The sequence below is a fragment of the Sorex araneus genome, chromosome X (assembly GCF_027595985.1).
Source record: "Sorex araneus isolate mSorAra2 chromosome X, mSorAra2.pri, whole genome shotgun sequence".
NCBI classification, from domain to species: Eukaryota; Metazoa; Chordata; class Mammalia; order Eulipotyphla; family Soricidae; genus Sorex; species Sorex araneus.
Window position 1 is genome coordinate 303,770,662 of NC_073313.1, and position 20,741 is coordinate 303,791,402.

The 20,741-nt window shown below is 50.2% G+C and overlaps 1 protein-coding gene across 1 annotated transcript in view; it reads left to right on the forward strand.

Moving 5' to 3' along the window:
• Positions 1 to 672: 672 nt before the first annotated feature.
• TCF7L1 (transcription factor 7 like 1) overlaps positions 673 to 20,741 on the forward strand; it is a 168,528-nt gene continuing 148,459 nt past the window's right edge. Inside the window, exons 1-3 of the mRNA XM_055122819.1 lie at positions 673 to 1,341; positions 1,427 to 1,490; positions 1,731 to 1,858. Of these exons, the coding sequence (XP_054978794.1) occupies positions 1,102 to 1,341; positions 1,427 to 1,490; positions 1,731 to 1,858 (432 nt within the window). The 5' untranslated portion in view covers positions 673 to 1,101. The remainder of the gene's footprint in view (positions 1,342 to 1,426; positions 1,491 to 1,730; positions 1,859 to 20,741) is intronic.

A 20,741-nucleotide genomic window follows, 5' to 3' on the forward strand; every position in this document is an offset into this window, starting at 1 on the left:
GCTCAGGAATCACTTCTGGCAGAGATGGGGGACCGTGTGAATGCCGGGCGTGGGACTGAATCAGCCACGTGCCAGGCAAGCGCCCTGTTGGCTGGACTATCTCTCCAGCACCCTAGTACATACAATACTTTGATGTTAGCGTAATAGGCACGTCTTTTAAGTACAAGGTTGGTTGAGCCTTCGTCATCTGCTCCTTGCCTAAACCACCAGCCTTGCAAACCGCTTCACGGGTCACTGGGTGGACTCTTTTTCGCCCAAGGAATCAGATCCGAGCCCTTTCTGAACTCCAGGAGCAGAGTTGTTCCATCACGGACGTCGCTCTGCGGGCGGGCGTGAATGTCATCTCTGAGACTGCCGGGTGGACGGGGCAGTGGACTGGAGAGACTCGGACGAAAAGCTGGGCTGGGGCGCTCCGGGGGCGCCTGCGGGAACGTCGGGCGGCAGGCCGCGGGCGCCCCGCCGGGGGGAGCAGTTCCCGGGATGCGGCCCCGCGCGAGGGCCGGCGGCGGGGCCGGGCCGGCCGTGCAAAGTTTTCCCGCAGGGGGGCAGTGCCGCCCGGCCGCGAGCCGACACGGGCCGTGGGAGGAGGGGGCGCGCGGCCCGAGCGGGGCGCCGCTGGGAGAAAGTTCGGGGATGCCGCGCGGGCCGGGGGCGCGGGGCTCCAGCGGCGCGGGGCGGCGGGGCGCCGAGGGCGGCGGGGCAGCGGGGGGTCCCGGCCGGGGTCGGGCGGGGGAGGCGCGGCCCCCGGAAGGTGTGAGCGCGGGTGTGCGAGCGTGAGTGCGAGTGTGCGAGCGCGCGGCGCGCGGGTGTCAGCTTGCAGCCGGGGCTCCTCCCTCCGGCCCCCCTGCCCGGCCCGGCGGTCCCTCCTTCCTGCCCGGCTCGCCCCTCCCCGGCGGGCCAGGCGCTGGGACGCCCCGGCGGAGCAGGCGGCGGCGGCGGCGGCGAGTTGGGGAGCCCCGAGCGCGGCGCTGCCGGAGGGGCCCAGCCGGCCCCGCTGCCCGCCGGGCCGCGCCCTGTCAAACTTTGCGGCGGCGGCGGCGAGGCGGCGGGAGGGCGCGGGGCCGGGCGCGGAGAGCGGCGGCCCCGGCCCGCGGCCCCACCATGCCCCAGCTCGGCGGCGGCGGCGCGGGGGGAGGCGGCGCGGGCGGCGGCGCGGGCGCCGGGGCGGCGGGCGGCGGCGACGACCTCGGGGCGAACGACGAGCTGATCCCCTTCCAGGACGAGGGCGGCGAGGAGCAGGAGCCCAGCAGCGACAGCGCCTCGGCGCAGCGGGACCTGGACGAGGTCAAGTCGTCCCTGGTCAACGAGTCGGAGAACCAGAGCAGCAGCTCGGACTCGGAGGTAAGTGCGGCGGTGCCCGCGGCGCCCCCGCCGGGGTCCGGCCCCGCGCCCGCTCACCGCCCTCGCCTTTGTGTCTCCTCGGCAGGCGGAGAGGCGCCCGCAGCCCGCCCGGGACGCTTTCCAGAAGCCGCGGGACTACTTCGCCGAAGGTACGTGCGGGCCCGGGCGGCCCCCGACTCGGGGCCCCGCGGCGATCGGCGCCCCCGGCCCCGCCCGCGCCCTCCTCCCGCCACCCCCCCACCCCCCGGCCGTGCCCGGGTCCTCCGCCCCTCGCGGCCGCAGCCCTCCCGGGGCGCGCGCGGGGGGCACCCGGGGGCCCGGGTCTCCGCTGCCGCGGCGCTGCCCCGGGGCGCGGGGGCCTCATTGCCTCGCCTTGGTCCCGCCCGCAGTGAGAAGACCCCAGGAAGGCGCGTTCTTTAAGGGGCCCCCCTACCCTGGGTACCCCTTCCTGATGATCCCGGACTTGAGCAGCCCGTACCTCCCCAACGGACCCCTGTCTCCCGGCGGAGCGCGCACGGTGAGTGCCCGTCGGGCCGCGCCGGCGCGGGCCTGGGGGTGGGGGGCCGGGCTGGCGGGTTGCGGCCCCCCCCTACCCCCGGGCTCCGCGATGGGGTGGGGGATGGGGCGGGCCCGTGGGGATCCCGGGCAGAACTTGTTTCGCGGAGTTGAGCTACTCTGCGGCGGCCGACGTCCGGGTGAAAGTAAAGTTACTTTAAATCTCTCCCCTCCTTTCGGCAGGGGAGAGGCTTTGGGGTCCGCTTCTGGGAAATGTCCCGGGCCCCAGAAAAATGTTGTTTTGCTCGTATTCAAGGAGAACTTGGATCTGTGCCGGCATTTGTGCGGGGGAGGGGCGTGGGGTCTCACTTTCCTTCTTGGAAGTCGCTCAGCTTTCCGTGGCACCCGGGCACCTGGTAACCCCCCCCCACCCGACTTGCGCTTTAGTGGGCGAGCGCGACCCCATCCGAGGCGACCCGGGGTGTCGGCGGCGGCCTGTTCGCAGACCCCCGGCCCCACCCCCAGCCCTCGCGCGGGGCCTCTAGTTTTCGGGGGCGCTCAGGATTTCAACCACGCCGAGAGGATTTCGAGGGCGACCCGAGGCATTCTTCAAGTTGAGGAACTTGGCTTTTTTCTCCTTTGTTGCCGGCTTTTCTCATTTAAAGCGAGCGCTGCGACACTTTAAACCTGTTAATGGGCGCGCATTGTGTGCTGCGCGCTGGCATTTAGAGCCGTGATTAAGCAAATTGACCGGGCCCCAGACGACGTGCAAATGAGGGTGGGTCCCAGCGCCCCCTCGCTGGCTCTCCGCTCCCGCCCCCCGCATCGGTGAGGGGCGCTGCCCGGGACTGGGCCAGGCCTTTGTGTGCTCGGAGCTGCCACTGCGCTTGGGGCCGGCCGGCCGCAGTACCACGGTCCGACGGGAGGTCTCCGGCCCGCGCCCGCCTCTGGGGTGCCCGAGTCCCCGCGCGGGCCCCCTCGGCGCCTAGGCGCACCGTCGTGGTTCTTGGCGTTTCCCGCCCTGCGGCCCAGCGGCCCGCCAGTTGGCTGTGGGTTCGGGGGAATGAGGCTTGGGGCATCCTAGGAGTGGACCCCACCGTCGAACTTTATGCTCAAGGCTCTAAAGTAATGATCCTGATTCAAGGGTTGCCTGAGAAGCCCTCGTGGCTGAAGGGGCGCGCCCTGCTGCTATGGTTCAGGAGTCGGTGGCTATGGGGGTCGCTGTGGCTTCGGTGACTCCCTGGGATGTAGGAGTGTGTGTGAGGGGATCTCTGACTTAGGGAGCAGGGAGTGGGACCACTCCGCCCTCACCTTTCCAGCATCAGGGAGTGCAGGGAATGAATGTCCTGCTGTTATGCCGGTGCTTTGGATCGCTCCCCTCACCCCCTCAAGTCCTGGCCAGTTCTCCATGACTTTCCCTCATTCGTGAAAGGTGTGATGCAGGACTTCAAAGAACAAAAAGCAACTGCTGGGAAGCTTGGCCTGGGTCTCCAGGGTGCCCCTCACCTGTGGGCAGGTGTGGTTCAGCCCAAGTTTGGTCGGGGTGCTGTCACTTTGTGTGAGTGCCCTGTGCGACCCCCAAGCCCCGTGCTCCCCAGTTAGCCCAAGATATCTAGGAAGAGCAGAATGGGAGGCGGTCACCGCTGTGAGTCAAAGATGATGCAGTCCCCAGACATGTCCCCTCTGGGATGCTTCATTCCCCCGCACCTCCCCTTGCCCCTTTCAAGAGGGGCTGACCAGTGCCCATATGCATCACTGCCTCCTGGGGACACATTCCTTTGTCAGTCCCTGCTTCCTTCTGTCATCTTTGCATGCCCTCTAAGTGCTTTTCCAGAGGCTGGTGTTTGCTGGTACTGAGGATTCCTCTGGCTAAACCCAGGCATGTGTGTGTGTGTGGGGGGGGGGGGGGCTCCAGAGCCTTGCTGGGTAGCAGACCTTTCCCCCTGCTTGCCTCTCTGCACCTCACCCCTGCCCTGGCCATTCTCCTTTCCATCTCCCACCATACTCGCTTTTTCCTGGTGAATCATCATCAGGGACTTTGCTAGTGTGTCTTGTCGTATACTGTACCTAGAGCTTGTCTCCCTGGCAAATTGTCCTTTTGTCCTTAGAGAAGTAAGTTCAGTCCCCCCCCCCCCAACATTGTCCCCTGCACCCAATATGCCTTTTCTTGAGCTAGACCTACCTGGTTAGCAAGATCGTGCAGTGGGTGGCTCCTGCAGTTAGACCAGCCTGCTAATTGGACCCTGTCCTTTAGGCCGCTCGGGAAGAAATGAAGGAAACACATGTGATTGTCTCAGCTATACAGAGTTGAGAGGATGCTTCCCCCTCTCTGTGCTTGTATCGATGTAATTAATGTGATTCTCAGGTTAGGCACAAATAAATGGCCCTCTGTGGGGTTCCCAGCCTGGTAAAATGAATACAGGTAGAAACAGGGTGGAGTGGAGCATGGGGGGGATGGGGGGACATCCAGCCCGGATGGTCTCTGTGCCATCTGGTCTCTCTCTTGGCACCCCAGGCCTTTTTGTTTTGGTTTCATCTCAACATTTCACAGCCTTGAGCTTTGCTATTTTTTGGTCTGTACAGGGTATAAAATTGGGTGACCTCAGGGCACACTGTTGCTCTAACATTTCTGGAAATACCAACCCCGAAGCATAAGTGGAGATTCTCGGGGTACAAAAGGACCCTGGGAGAGCAAGAAACAAGACCATAGCACACTCACCCACTGGCCTAGTTCCTGCTGGGACAACAGGGCCAGCCAGTCCCTTCATCTGGCCATCAGGCATTACCTTTGCCCTCCACTCTGTTCAGGCTGGGAGCTGGGAAGTGGCCTCTTCCTGAGGCTCTTTAGAGAAGAGGTTCCCCTTAACCTGGGGTGTGTGCCAAGCCTCTGAGCTGTGATTCATTCTCATCTGGAGCCCTGGGGACCCTGGGCAGGGACTAATTGCCACGAACCTTTCGCTATTTCAGATCACCACCCCCAGATTGCACCTTCATTCATGGAAAGGAGTCATGTTTGTTTACTGAGGTTACCTTGGGGCTGTTGACTAAAATTTTGTTGGGAAAAGTGTAAGTCAACACAGATTAGGTGGATGTCAAAAATAGTCTAAGACTCTTAAGAGCCAAAAAGACTATTTTACACGTGGTCTAGAGAGCGAGCTGCAAAGTGATGGAGCAGTTTGCTTGTGATCATACTGCGGATGCTAATGACTTTAGGGAAAAGAACACTTCAAGGTAGAATTGCAGGAAGCCGCGAGTTTAGTCTAAGTTGGAAATTTAAGAGCTGCGGTGGGCCATCAATTTGCTCACTCCTTCTCAGATTATCCCCGTTTCTATATGAAATAGGTCTCTTCCAAAGTGAGCTTGTTTGGGGGCCACACCCAGCACGGTCTGTGGGCTTTCCCTTAGCGGGGATTGGAGGAACCATGTGTGATACGTGGTGCTGGGGATTGAACCCCCCTAGGACCCCCCTCCCAGCTATCTCTCTGGCCCATGTGAACTTGACTTTAAGTCGTTTTGTTCCTCTGCTTTCCATGGGCAGCCTTGCTGATAATCCTGAGTGCTCCTTGGATGCTTTTTCCCTTGTCACATAGGAACCTGAGCTGAAGTCTTTGTGTTCATAGAGAGAAGTTGTCTATTTGGGAGAGTTGTATGTAAAAGTTAAGTTAAAAAAATATATTTTTTGGAAGATCAGTATAAACTTGCTGCTTTTGGTAAAATTCTTTTAAACATTTCATCTAAATATAACTTTTGTTCCATGTTTTTTCTAAATATAGCTCAGGGTTTAATGAGGGCTTTTCACATGGAATGAGCTTTTGTGTGGGCCTTGTCTGTGTTGCTGAAGTTTTGGCCCTTGACTTGCTGATGTGACAGACTCAGCGAAGGGACAGATCCCAGTCATTTTCCCTTGGGAGGGTGGATCTGCCAGGGAATACTTGACCTGTTTTTTTGTTTTTTTTTTTTGGCTTTTTGGGTCACACGCGGCAATGCATAGGGGTCATTCCTGGCTCATGCACTCAGGAATTACCCTTGGCGGTGCTCAGGGGACCATATGGGATGCTGGGAATCGAACCCGGGTCGGCCGCGTGCAAGGCAAACGCCCTACCCGCTGTGCTATCGCTCCAGCCCCATTTTTTTTTAATAATTGTGGAACATTTTAGGTTAGTTTTCATTTGTCTTCCTCTTAGAATTCTTGAGGAGAAAGAATATACAAATTTAACTTACTATGGTAGAATCCAGCCGTTACAGTGATGTGTGAAGTTGGACTGCAGTGATAATTCAGTGGGCAGGGTGCTTCATGTGGCCAACCCGGGTTTGATCCCTGGCACACCCAAGCACCATTGGGAGTAATTCCTGAGCACAGAGCCAGGAGTTAGCATAGTCATATGTCACCCCCAAACAAACGAGCCAAAAAATGAAGGGTTTAATCATTCACCTATTGGGAAAATCTAAAATGCAACTTATATTTCAGTTAGGAATAAATCTTACTTGTTCAACTGGGGAAATTGAGGTTGGCTTTTCTTTCTTTCTTTTTTCTTTTTTTCTTTTTGGGTCACAGCCAGCAATGCTTAGGGGTTATTCTTGGCTCTGCACTCAGGAATTACTCCTGGTGGTTCTTGGCGGACCATATGGATGCTGGGAATCAAACCCGGGTCGGCCGCGTGCAAGGCAAACGCCCTACCTGCTGTACTATCTATCGCTCCAACCCCCAGAGGTGGGCTTTTCTTAGGCAAACATTTGCCTTCCTTTCCTCCCCTTTTGCTGCTGTCATTGCTAGGGAGCTGCATAGAGCAGTGGCTGGGGTGCATTTGAGGTTCCTGCACATGTTAGTGGGGGTCCTCACACGCCCCTGGCTGTACTCCACTGGAGATCATACACCCTGTTGAAACCTACCACCACCCCACAGCAGAAACTTGTGGACAAACCCAGACTCAGCCTCACACTTGCAAGGCAGGTGCTTTTGCCAGTGAGTCGTTGCTAGATCGCCCCCCTTGGGGTGGTACACGGTGTGCACCTGACCCTAACCCAGGTACCACGTGACCTCTGAGCACTGCTGCCTTGGCCCTGGTGGTTCCTGACTCTTCACACTGAACCATCAGCCACCTGGGCCGAGCACTGCTGGGAATGGACCCTGTCTCCTTAAGGGCCCCGCTCCCTGCATCCTCCTCCTCCCCCAAAACCCCCAAACCAACACATGAAATTCAGGCATAGGAGAGAGAACTCAAATGGCTAATGCTTTGCATTTGGAGGCTCAGGTTCAGTCCTTGGACCCCAAAGACCCCAGCACTGCTGGAAGTAACTCTCCTTCCCCTCTCCACCAATACCTGGGTGCGCCAAAAAAAACAAAGAAAGAAATTAAGTTGTAGGGCTTCCATTTCTTCTGTTATTGTGGGCCTGTTTTGGGCAATGGTTGAGGGAAGTGTGGGATTTAAGATGAGTTTGACTCAACTTTGCTCTTAAGAGAGTTGAAAAATGAGTTCAAAGTAATGTTAGTACAAACCACTGTAATAGGAATTCCGAGTTAAGGTCATTAAAGTTCAGGGCTGATGTACAGTGGCTCAGGCACTTGCATTGGCCGCCTCCACCCAGGGTTTGATCTCTGGCACCCCCAGGAGTGATCCCTGAGAACAGATCAAGAGTAAGCCGGGAGCACAGCTAGGTGTGGCCCAACTCTCCTCCCGCCCCCTCCCCCAAAGTTATTAAAGTCCAGAGAAGAATTTTCAAAATGAAAGTAATTTAGAATGGCTTTGGAGTATTCTGAGGAAGGAACCGGAAGTTGTTTTGTTTTCCTTCTGGGGCACATGCCGAGGTGCAGGGGATCAGACCTGGACTGCAGGGTGCAGAGCATGTGCCCCAGCCTGCTGTGCTCTTTCCTTGGCCCCAAAAAGAAGCTTTTGAAAAGTCCTGACATGGGGCTGCAGAAATTGTACAGTGGGTAGCGTGCTTGCCTTGTATGCAGCCCACCTAAGTTTGATCCCTGGCATCCTGTAGGGTTCCACGAGCCCTTTGAGGAGTAATTCCTGAGTGTAGAGCCAGGAGTAAGCCCTGAGCACTGCTGGGTGTGGCCCAAGTAAAAGTAAAAAGTCCTGACAGGGTTGTAGAAATAGAGTATGGAGTTTAAGATGCGTTCCTTGCATGTGGCCACGTTCATTATAACTCTGGTACCACATGGTCCCCTGAGCATCGCTTGGTGTAGCCTGGAAGCTACCAAGCACTGTCCAGGTGACCCCAGTGATCCCCACACCATTGGGATCAGAGTAGCAGTGGCTCTAGACCCCTGAGGGCCACTTAAGAGTCCAGCAGAAGCGACCTGAAACTCAAATATCCTTTGGTCCAACAAAATAATTCTTGTTAATTACTGAGAAACGGTGGTGAGGTGTTTAGGGGAAGTGAGGATCCTTTTCATTCCCATCCTGAGGGCGAAGCCAGCGCAAAGGTGAAAAGTTCAGGGCTATTTGGGGTAATAGAGATGATTCCATCTGCCTGGAAGGAAGGGGGACAGGAGGCTTGAATGCCAGGCTGGAATCTGATCTTTCACACGAAGCCCCATCGAAAGTTGTGCTGGGATGTGCCGTGACTCATCCAGGAGCTTAGAAGGATGCAGGGGAAGAGGATCCGGAAGGAGCTCCAAGAGCGAAGGCCACAGGCGTGCAGAAGGAGGGGGAGGTGGGGCCGGAGATGCTGGGTGGTGACTTGAGTTGGTAGGACCAGTGGCAGTGCTGATTGCAACTCACTCCTCGACTTCGCAACTGGTCAACTTTGATGGGCTTCAAAATACAGCTGGGGGGCTGGATCGATAGCACAGCGGGTAGGGTGTTTGCCTTGCACGGGGCAGACCCGGGTTTGATTCCTGGAATCCCATATGGTCCCTCGAGCACTACCAGGAGTAATTCCTGAGTGCAGAGCCAGGAGTAACCTCATTGCATCGCCGGGTGTGACCCAAAAAGAAAAAAAAAAAAAAACACAGCTGCATCCAGAGGCAGATGCTAGAATGTGATCAGGGATCTGAAAGGATTGACGGTCATGTCGTGTGTCATGAGTGATCTAATAATGTATTTTCCAGGTTTTTTTCTGTCCCTCTTTCGTTAAATGTTCTTTTGTCATGGATTGGATTTAAGGAGTGATGAAATAAATTCCACTGCCAAACCTCGGCACTTGGAAACGAAGGGAAGGTGCACACGCAGAGCGGGAAGGGCTCGCCCTTTTTCTCCTGCCGCATAGCCTAAGGTGCTGCTCAGTCCTTGTTTCCTTCTGTTTGGGCACCACACTGTGCTCAGTGATCACTCCTGATAAGGCTCGGGCTACCGTATGGGGTGCTAGGGATTGAACCCATGTCAACGGCGTGCCTTCCCCGCTATACTGTCTCTCCAGTTCATGGTTCAGTTCTTTTATTATTTTGGGGAGGGTCACACCCGGCAATGCTCAGGAGTTACTTCTGGCTCTGCACTCAGGAATTACTCCTGGTAGTGCTCAGGGGACCATAGGGGATGCCAGAGATCGAACCCAGGTTGGCCACATGCAAGGCAAATGCCCTACCCACTGTACTATCACTCTGGCCCCCACTGTTCAGTGTTTAGAGATACCTTGAAGGTACCGTGAAGGGTCTAATATAAATCTCAGAATCTTAAATTCTTTCTTTTCATTTCAGCCGGTTCCATGCCCGGCTCTGCAGATTCCACAAATACTGTCAGAAGCAACCCCTCATCCCCGAACAAGCACTGACAAGTATGCCCCTTCCAAGATAGAAATACACTTCAAAGGTTTTTTTTTGGGGGGGTCACACGGTCACACCAGGTGATACACAGGGGTTACTTCTGGCTCTGCACTCAGGAATGACTCCTGACAGTGCTCAGGGAACCATGTGGGATGCTGGGAATTGAACCTGGGTCGGCCGCGTGCAAGGCAAACGCCCTACCCGCTGTGCTATTGCCCCAGCCTCACACCTCAAAGTTTTAAAATCAAATCAAAAAGTGTTTTAGGGGCTGGAGCGATAACACAGCGGGTAGGGCGTTTGCCTTGTATGTGGCCGGCCTGGATTCGATTCCCAGCATCCCATATGGTCCCCTGAGCACCGCCAGGGGTAATTCCTGAGTGCAGAGCCAGGAGTAACCCCTGTGCCTTGCCAGGTGTGACCCCAAAAAGAAAAAAAAATAAAGTGTTTTAACTCACTTGGCCTTTTCCAGGCTTCTTATCAAGAAAGTGATAAGAAGTGATAATTAGCTCCAGGGAGTCCTCAGGATAGGAAATGAGTTTATACCCACCTTCTCACACTGGGTCTTGTTCTAAAGGAGGAACAAAACTCACGCAGGCAGTCACCCTAATTGTAGAAACCAACAGACAGACCAAATTCACAAAAGAAGAAAATCCTAACAACTACCACATATAAAAAACTATGTTCAACCTCCCAGGTAGCCCCAAAATGATAATAAAGAAAATCATTCCCACTCCCCGCCCCTGCCCCAAATTAGCAAAGATTTTGTCAGAAGTAAAGAAGCAAATGGAAGGAAAGAGTGAGTGTGGAAGGAAAGAGTGAGTGTTTTGGGGGCTGGGATGATAGTACAGAGGGTAGGGTGTTTGCCTTGCATGTGGCCGACATGGGTTCAATTCCCGGCATCCCATATGGTCCCCCAAGCACTGCCAGGTGTGATTCCTGAGTGCAGAACCGCAGAACCGGAGTAACCCCTGAGCTCCTGAGCATCCCTGGGTGTGACCCAAAAAAAAGAAAAAAAAGAAAAGAGTGAGTGTTCTCATTCACTGCTCCTGGAATGTGTAAATAGCGCCATCCTGGTTGCAAAGCAATGGCAGTGGCTCTCCAGTCCTAGTATTTGTCATGGTTCCTGACCAGCTAGGAAGTAGATACTTGCTATTCCGATTTCATTGCTGTGCAAATAGACTTGTAGAGGTCAAGGATCTTGCTCAAGGTCACACCACAGGTTATTGAAGGCGCCAAGATTTGAACTTGATTGTGGGTCCCAAGTCTTGATGTTCTCTTTCTTCCCTGTGACTGGACCACGTGCCTGCTGATAGGACTGGCCCCTCCTCCTTTCCCCAGAAGGGAAGTTGAACTTTGCTTCTTGGTTCAAAAATCCTGCTGTGAGTTATCACATGGGTGGAGGGTGGGTAGATTTGCTCAGACTTTATAGATTGGGAATGTGGGAATGTGCCTTCCCAAATAAACAGTTCTGTAAGTGAGTGTCTGTGACTCAAGTTCCTTCCGCCAGTCAGCACTTGAGAAGCATTTAATAACCTTTAGTGGGGGACCCCAGGAACCGTTAAATCCCTTTTTAGAGAAAGAAGTGGTCTACTAGCATTTGGATTTGGGGGCTTGTGTTTTCTTTGTTGAAACTGGTGATGTTTGGAGGAAAGACGTGCGTCTTTGGGGGAGGAATAAATTTACTCCCCCAGTAGTTTGCGTTACAGTATAGTTTGGTGAATTTAATAGATCTGGTTTTGGTGAACCAAGTGTGAAACTATTATTGTCTTGCTGCTAATTTCTCAAAATATCTTATAAATTGCTTGCTTTGTGGACATTTATGTAGAGTATTCTTCAGGGAAGTACTAAGAGTGCATTTTGCTCTTTGTGTCTGTAGGTGTGATTCAGGGCTTTTCCCTTCGGTACCCAAATGTCTTCCAGGTGGCCTTTTTCTGATCCCCAGTAGCATGGTGCAAAGATTAGCAGAAGGGACTTTGAGTCTGGTGGTGGGAACTGGGTAAGGTATTGGGAGTCCTCACTAACTGTCCCAGGGATCCAGGCGCTGCAAGCTCTTTGTGAGAGAAGGGCTTTGTACCCCATAAAGGAAATGAGGCCATTATTTATGGGAATGACCATAGAAAATGCATGGAAAAGAAAGGCATAATATACACAGAACAGAAAAGCATAAATATGAGAGTATCTGTAAGAAGAAAGGGGTCAAATAAGAAAAAAAATGATGCTGGAATAAATTAGTATGAAAACCAGAGCAATTTGCAAATCCAAATTTGTTGGCAGTAGTGATTTCTGGTGTTTGGGAGGGCATTGTTCCCCTTAATTCCAAAGAGGATTAAAATCAATTGGATTTATTCAAATTCTAGAGTGGGTTGGGTGCTTCTCTCCTGAGATTCTTATGCAAGGGCCCTGCCAGGGTGCCTGGGGCCCTGTGAACCAGAAGGGCTTGCACAGAACCCGCCCAGGCAGGCGCCCATGCTGGGGGGACACAAACAGCTGTGAACGGAGTAGGCCACTGCACACTGACTGGAGAGAGGCTCAGCTTGCCCTGCAGAATGCAGCGTTACAACAAAAATGAGCCCCAAGTACAACACATTGCCCCTGGAACACCAACTGGGGAGTAGCTCCTAAGCCCCACTGGGTATAGTTTCCCCCTCAAGAAAAAATTTTTAAGGGGCTGGAGCGGTCGCACAGCGGGTAGGGTGTTTGTTTTGCACACGGTTGACCCGGGTTCGATTCCTAGCATCCCATATGGTCTCCTCAGCACCACCAGGAGTAACCCCTGTGCATTGCCGAGTGTGACCGAAAAAGAAAAAAAAAAGAAGAAATTTGGGGTGGAGGGGCCACAGCCAGCTGCCTTACCTGTTGTACTATCACTCTGGCCCCTCAAAAAAAAAATACCCTTTATTTGCCAGTATAGGGGGTGCCACCCTCAGAGGTTCTCAAGCTTACTCCTGGCTCTGTGCTCAGGGATCACTTCCAGCAGACATGGGATTTTCTGAGGTGCTGGGGATCAAATCTGGGTTGACTTCCTCAAGACAAGCACCTTATTTGCTCCCCAGCTCCCTCAAAAAGACTTCTTTTTTTTTTTTTTTTTTTTTTTGCTTTTTGGGTCACACCTGGCGATGCACAGGGGTTACTCCTGGCTCTGCACTCAGGAATTACTCCTGGCGGTGCTCAGGGGACCATATGGGATGCTGGGAATTGAACCTGGGTCGGCCGCGTGTAAGGCAAACGCCCTACCCACTGTGCTATCGTTTCAGCCCCCTCAAAAAGACTTCTTGGTTCACAAACATCTGTTAAATGTTGAGAGCATGAATATTTTCATTACTATTTAACAATAACAACAACAACAACAACAACCCAAGGCTCTCTATCACACTGGTTTCTACCATTCCTGTGCTGAACTCTCGCACAGCTGATAATATCTTCTCTTTTCTCCCGGAGGAGGCTGAGTGGTATGTCACCTCTCTAGAAGGTGGAAGAGCCAGTATTCAGCCACAAGTTGCCCTCAGCTGAAAGGTGACAGGCAAAATGAAAGTGGAAAAGGCCACCTCAGGCCAGATCCATAGAAATGCTGAGTTCAAGTGAAAGGTGAGGCCAGACAAAGGTCTCTGCATGCGTGCCTCCGGGGCCCAGCCCTTTCAATTAGGAGGCACTTTGCTTTGCTACTTTGTTGGGGTCAGTCCACCTTAAAGGCTGGTCCTCCAGGGTTTCAGCAATGGTATTTATTGCTGCCTCAGTCTTCTTTGCTGTTTTCTGTGGAATGTTTTTCCCCTCAGTTGCCCTCATGGTTTCCTTTTTTTTGGGAGGGGGGTTGGGTCACACCCTGCGACGCACAGGGGTTTTTCCTGGCTCATGGACTTAGGAATTACTCCTGGAAGTGCTCAGGAGACCATAAGGGATGCTGGGCTGCCTTTTTGACGAGGGATTATGTTAGCATTTGATGATCAGAGAAATCAGTGTGTTACTTTGTTATTGTTTGTTTTGGGGCTACAACCAGTAATTAGTCAGGAGTTACTTCTGGCCTTGGCCTGAAGAGTTACTTCTGTCAGTGTACAAACCTGGGTCAGCCACCCCTCTGTACCATCTGTCCAGCTCCAAGAAATCAACATTTGATGCTGTTTCAAAGCCAGGATTCATCTAGATAGTAACTATGTGTCAAGGTCATAGGGAGAGTCTCTGGGTTCTACAAAAGAAATAAGAAATAACAACAGGCCAAAGCCATAGTACAGCCGGTAGGGCAAGAAAAAAAAGTTATTTAAAATACTATTACAATTTGATTTATGTTTTTAGTGGTTGACAAATCTAACCAATATTGAATAACTGGGTATTTTCTTATAGTATTCCAAAAAATTATGGGGTTTGGGCCACACCCATTGATGCTCAGATGGTGCGGGGTGGGGGGCGGGGGGTTGAACTGGGGTCTGCCAAATGCAAAGCAAATGCAGTCATATCTGTACATTTTAGGCCCTACAAAAACATTCAAAATGTTTTTATAGGAAATCATTAAATGGCATCATATGAAGAGATCCAGAATACTTAAAAAGTACCTCAACTTCAGCAAATACTTTATTCACATAGTCTGAGTTTCTTTTAACAAAATTGCCAGATTGTGCAAGTTTTGTTAAATGGCTATCAACGAGATGATACATATACATGGATATATCATTTATTCATCTATTTAAAATTTATATAGATAATATATAATCAACATAGAACAGATATGTTCTATTTAAAATAAATTTTGACTTTGTTTTGGTGTAAATTCAGACATTAAAAGATACAAAATAATACAAGGAGTTTCTGTGTACTTTTCCCCAGCTTCCCCCCTCAAAGTAACAAGTGCTACATTTTTTTTTCTGTAACTTTTTTTGAATTGTTTAGAGTAAGTTGCAGACACAATGCCCTATACTCCTAGATGCTTATGTCTTAAAGCCAAGAAGATGCACACAGAAAGCTTCTACATCACAACATTAGCTGAGCTTTATTGTCTCAGCTACAGACCATAGTTAAAATTTTCCAGTTGTTCTCCTGCTGTCTTTTGCAGCACAAAAAATAAGAAAAAAAGTCTTTTTTTTTTTAGTGTTTTAGTTTTTGAGCCACACCCAGTTGTACTCAGAGTTTGATCCTGGCTCAGTGCTCCTGGATCACTCCTGGCAGGGTCGGGGAATCAAAAGGTGTGCTGGGGATCAAACCCAGGTCTGCCGGACGCAAGGCAAGTGCCCAACCCATTGTACTGTATTTCCAGCCCCAGGATAAAACAATTTTGGAAGGAGAATCTGGATAATACAGTAGGTGAGACGTTTGCTTTGCCTGCAGCCAACCTGGGTTCATTCTCAGCTCTTTGAATGGTCCCCTGAGCCTCACCAGGAAGTGATCCCTGAGTACAGCTGTGTGCACCTCTCACCCGCCCCACCCCCCATTTTTCTTTGGAGTTGGAGAGGGAGCAGGGAAATGACAGGAGCCAGAATAAGAAGTCCAAGATTATGTGTTATACTTAGCTGTTCTGTCTCGACATCTGCTACAAGTCTAGAACTCTTTTCTTTGTTTCGGGCCTCCTCCCGGGGGGCTGCTCCCAGCTCAGTTATGGGGGAATCGTGTGGTAGAGGGTTCGAACTCAGGTCTCGCCCATGCATGGCCAGTGCCCTACCACTGAGCCACAGCCCTGGCCTAGAACATTTTTTTCAGTCTGTGCTTTGTCTCTTGTGTTCTTGACATTTGAAGAGTACAAGCCGTTTATTTGTAGAAAAGATTCCTGAACTCTCCGCCCCCCCCCCCCCCATGTTTTTTCAGGAGCCGATTCAGGCTGTAAGTTTTCAGCAAGAATGCTGTCGTTGACGGTATGCGCTTCCCAGGGCTTCTCAGGAGCTACCATCTCTGCTTCTCATTACAGGCCGGGTTCCTTTTGATCACTTGATTAAAATTATGTCTGCCAGGTTCCTTCAAGAAAGTTATTATTTTCCTCTATAATTTATAAGTATGTTATGAAAAATACTTTAAGGAGCTATGTAAAATCCCATGCTTTTGTCACATTTTGTTTTGTTTTGTTTTTTCTTTTTGGGTCACACCCGGCGATGCACAGGGGTTACTCCTGGCTCATGCACTCAGGAATTACTCCTGGCAGTGCTCGGGGGACAACATGGGATGCTGGGAATCGAACCCGGGTCGCCCACGTGCAAGGCAAATGCCCCACCCGCTGTGCTATCACTCCAGCCCAACATTTTGTTTTGTTTTGGGGCCCCACCCAACAATGCTCAGGAGTTCCTCCTGGCTCTGCACTCAGGAATTAACTCCTGGCGGTGCTCCAGGGACCATATGGGATGTCGGGGATCAAGCCTGGGTTGGCAGCATGCAAGGCATTAAATATCCCACCCACTGTACTATCATTCTGGCTCCACAAATATACCTGCTCTCATCAAACTTTTTACTCACTAGTTTTAGTAGCCCTTGATGTTTTCTTGTCAGAAAGAGTTACTGTCATGGTGGAGTTTGATGTGAAATGAATAAACTTGAACAGGGTAGGGGGACAGTCCTCAGCTTTGTAAGTTGTTGAGTGGTTTGCAGGGTGCTTTGGCACATACAGATAATGAAGGTACCTCATTAGGTTCTTATTTGACGACTCCTGTGGAGTTTCTCACAGTGAGGATTTTGTTAAATGCAACCCCATAATGTCTGGAAACATGTTTTCCTGTCCCCTGTAGTTCTAAAACCATGAGCTGGCTTTAGGTTATTGATCCAGAATCAGGATTCTCTCTTGTCCCCCATTTAAATTTGGTTTTTGCAAGGCTTTTCCTTAGGTGTCCTTCCCTGGGAGACACCTTGAGTCTGCTAGTCTCTCTGGTGTTAGCGTCCACTGGTGAGCATCACCTGTCTCCATGACCCCATTAGCATTTCAAATAGATGATGTATCTTTGAGTTGCAATTTTTTTTGTCTTATTGGGTCATACCTGGTGATGTTCAGGAGTTGCTCCTGGCTCTGCACTCAGAAATTACTCCTGGCAGTGCTTGGGGGACCATATGGGATGCTGGGGATTGAACCTGCATCAGCTATGTGTAAGGCAAATACCCTCTCCACTGTACTCTTGCTCCGTTCCTGAGTGTATATATATATATATATATATACATATATATATAGCATATATATGGAGCAAGAGTATATATAATTATATATATATATATAATTTGCATCACACCTGGCGATGCATAGGGGTTACTCCTGGCTCTGCACTTAGAAATTACCCCTGGTGGTGCTCAGGGGACCATATGGGATGCTGGAAATCGAACCTGGGTCAGCCCTGTGCAAGGCAAACGCCCTACCTGCTGTGCTATTGCTCCAGCCCCAGAGTTGCAATATTTTTAGAAGAGAAACCACTCTATATCAGCTGTTAGTTACCAAACATCAGCAGTTAGAAAACTAAAGCCCACAGACTAAAATTCAACTGGCTTCTTAGGTATTTATTTAGAGAGGGGGAGATTGGGCTACATCTAGTAGTGCTCAGGGGTCACTCCTAGTTGTGGTTGGGGACCATTTGAAGTGCTAAGAATTGAACTGGGGTAACCCACATTCAAGGCTAGTGCCTTACCCCTGTCTCTTTGGCCTGGGTCCTTTTTTGCAGGGAGGAGCATATACTCCATTATGCTCAGGACTTGCCCCTGGTTCCCTTCTCAGAGGTGACCCCTGGCAGTGCTAGGGACCATACCTGGTACCAGGAATCAGCTGGGTTGGCCACATGCAGGGCAAGTGCCTTCCTAGCTATACAATCTCCACAGAGTCCTTCTCATTCATTTGTACTGTCGGTGACGACTTTAGACTCCAGGGACCAAACTGACTAGTTGATAAAGCCCATAGAGCTGAAAATATCTAGTTCCTTACCTAAGATATTGTTGACCTATACTCTAAATCTTCTCAAGAAAGCAATTTAATTGCTTCCTTTCTTTTTGTCAGTTTCCAGGACCAGAGAGAAACTTAGAAATAGGAGTTTGAGCGGTAGTACAGCCAATAAGGCGCTTGTGTTGCATGCAACTGACCTGGATTTGATCCCGGGCACCCCATGCGATCCCCCAGACCCTCCAGGAGATCTCTGTGTGCAGAGCCAGTTGGGAGTGGCCCCCAAACAAAACAAGTATTTATAGTTTTCACCTGTTTTTCTGATATCCTGTAAAGGTGACCAATGAAGTTATTTCCTTGAATGTCGTGAGCTAATGGTGTTACATTTGATGTATTTTAATCTATTAATAATTACTATCCTTATGGATACTCAAATTACTTATTTTTTCATTTTGGGCCATACCCAGTGGTCTCAGGGATTATTCTCACTCTGTGCTCAGGGATCACTCCTGGTAGTGCTCAGGGGACCACTCTGGTGCCAGGAATCATACCCTGGTTGGCCACAGGTAAGGCAAATACCCACTGTACTTATTATCTCCTCTGCCCTTATAAAAACCATAGTTGTTGTTGTTGTTTTTTAAATGCTTCCCTGCTTGCTTACCAGTATGGCAGGATGTTCTAGGTTCATCTTGCGCATTTCCTGTCCCACACCACAAAAGGAACTCTGATTCCTTCTATTGAGACCTGCTATTTAGGGACCATAGTCTGAGCTATGGGTATACATTTAGCTCTTAATGGCTTCCTTTAATATTAGGAGCACCTCAAGCAAGTTCATAATTTAGAAGTAGAATATAATATACCTGTTATAATAGAAAAATACTCAATAAGTATTCACTTGCTCTTGTGTGTGGACCTGTCCATTTTATCCATCTATTTATAGTGTGTGTGTGTGTGTGTGTGTGTGTATGTGTGTGTATCCACAATCCTGGCTGACTGGCTGGCAGTGCTCAGGGGCAGTGCAGTGTCATGGATCAAACCTGGGTCTTCTGAATACAAAACATGGCATTAGCTCTTGAGTTATCTCCTCTGGCACCCCGTCCCATCCCCCAACAAGCATATACTATTCTTTAAAATTTATTCTTCCTATTACAGCACTCTTAATTATTTATTTATTTATTGATTTTTGCTTTTGGGTCACACCCAGAGATGCTCCTGGCTCTTCACTCAGGAATTACTCCTGGCAGTGCTTGGGGGACCATATGGGATGCTGGGGATTGAACTCAGGTCGGCCGTGTGCAAGGCCTACCCGCTGTGCTATTGCTCCTTAATTAACCCCCATTAAGTAATTGTAGTTATCTGTTCAATTTTTTAATGTAAGATTAATTTTTCATGGTTTCGTGCTATAATTTCAATGTGAGATGTACAAAAATATTTCTGCCAACTGATTGTATTTCATCAGATAAAAACTGTAAGGATTTCCCCTTAAAGGAAGCAAAAGATAATGGACAGGTGAGATAGTGATAACAAGCCCAAACATAATTTATTTAGTGATTTCTCATGGTTTTATATTAGTTAGCCATGTTGGTCACCTGACCCGACCCACATCATCTTTGATCAAGTGAGGTAGGACCCCCGAAGATGGAAGCTGAAATAGTAGCAAATTGTCAGTGAATGCTGAGGTCCAGCAATATTTTGGTATATCCCTCGGGTCTACCTTATTGTTACTAAGATTAGAGTTGTAGACTAATAACTCGGCATATAATAAGCTTTGTTCACATACATTCATTTAGGGAGCCCCCCCCACCCCTTTAGTGACCATCAGTTCAGTCTACTATGTACCAACCCAAGGACACTAATACTCAGCTTTGGATTTCTAGCATTCTAGAATCCATTTTCTCTGGGGTCCCACTTCATTGGTGCTGGTGGTTGTTGCCAGCTGGGCTCCGGGTGGGAGGGGCGTCATCTTCTGTGCAAAGCATGAGTTCCATGGTCTTAGAATCCACAGATCCATATATTGTTTTTGTTTTGTTTTGTTTTGGGAGTCACACCTAGAAGTGTTCAGGTCTTACTCCTGGCTCTACACTCAGGGGTCATTCTGGCGATGCTTCGGGAACCATATGGGGTGCCCGGGATCGAAACTGGGAGGCCACATGCAAAGCAAATACCTTATTCGCTGTACAATCACTCTGGCCCCAGAATCCATACTGATAAGGATTCGAATTGTCACATTTTCTTTCAGTCCCTTCTCTAGCATGGTGTCTTGTACACAGGATCTGCACATGAGTGAATTATTTTTTAATCACATTTACTTTGCTCTTGCTGAGTATAGTGTGTAATTAAGAAGAAAACAGTTAATCACTTTCTTCCTTCTGGATGTTCGTCAGTTAACAGGGGAAATCAATGTTCCCTTTTGGTCTCTTTCAGGGTATATATAATCTTGGACAAGTTGGTCATTGGTGGGTGATCCCTTTTGTTTTATTTTATCTGAAGGCTTTCACAGTTCATCCCAGTAATGTCTTACATCTTTTTATTACAAAAAGCAAATAGCTGTTGGAGGTCAAACTTGGAGTGTAGCTGTGGACTTTCCGTCGTCTGTGATACTGGAGTATGTTGGCAGTTGTGGAAACCATATGTTTTTATATGTCTGCGCCAAGGAAAATATTGTAGAACCACGTTAGCAAATCCTCGGTGCTTGGGCTGTTCTGAGAGGACTCACGACCGTTTTCCAGTTAGAGGCACAAGAGCTTTTGTTTTATAAGGAAGTTTCTTAAAGGCTGTAGAACAATAGTGCTCCTATCAGCATTTCCCAGAGAAGCACCCTTGGGATGTTGATAGGTCGGAATGCTGCGCTTCCTTTTGCTAGGACTTTGTGGGCCTTGAACATGCTGGACGCAGGGTTCTGCAGGCTTATTTGACCAAGGCTTCCTTTATATTTGGGTCACTACCCTATAGCTCCACCTTCTCCTCCCCTCCGTGTACAGATCTCACCTCTTATTAGTGTGTTTCATGCTGTTAAGTCTCAGTTCTCTGAGCACACTTCACTACTAATATAATATAATGTAAATATCTATGCCTCCTCTCAATCCTAGACTCGGAACAGGGAGTGTCTAGTTTTCCACTGCCTGCTCGGCACCAGGCATGTGGAGGGCTCTCAGGCAATGTTAGCTGGATGCCTGAAACACCCAGAGAGCCCTTTCAGTCCAGTTAGCATCTGAGAACTCTGCAGGAACATTTTGGAGATTGTAGGTCTCTTCATAGCTCTCAATGCTTTGTGTTCGAGTGTGATGAACTGGAATCCTAGGCTCTTCAGAATTCTAGATGTTCACTGACTAACTAACTTACTAACTAACTGTGCATTCAGTTAGTAGAGAA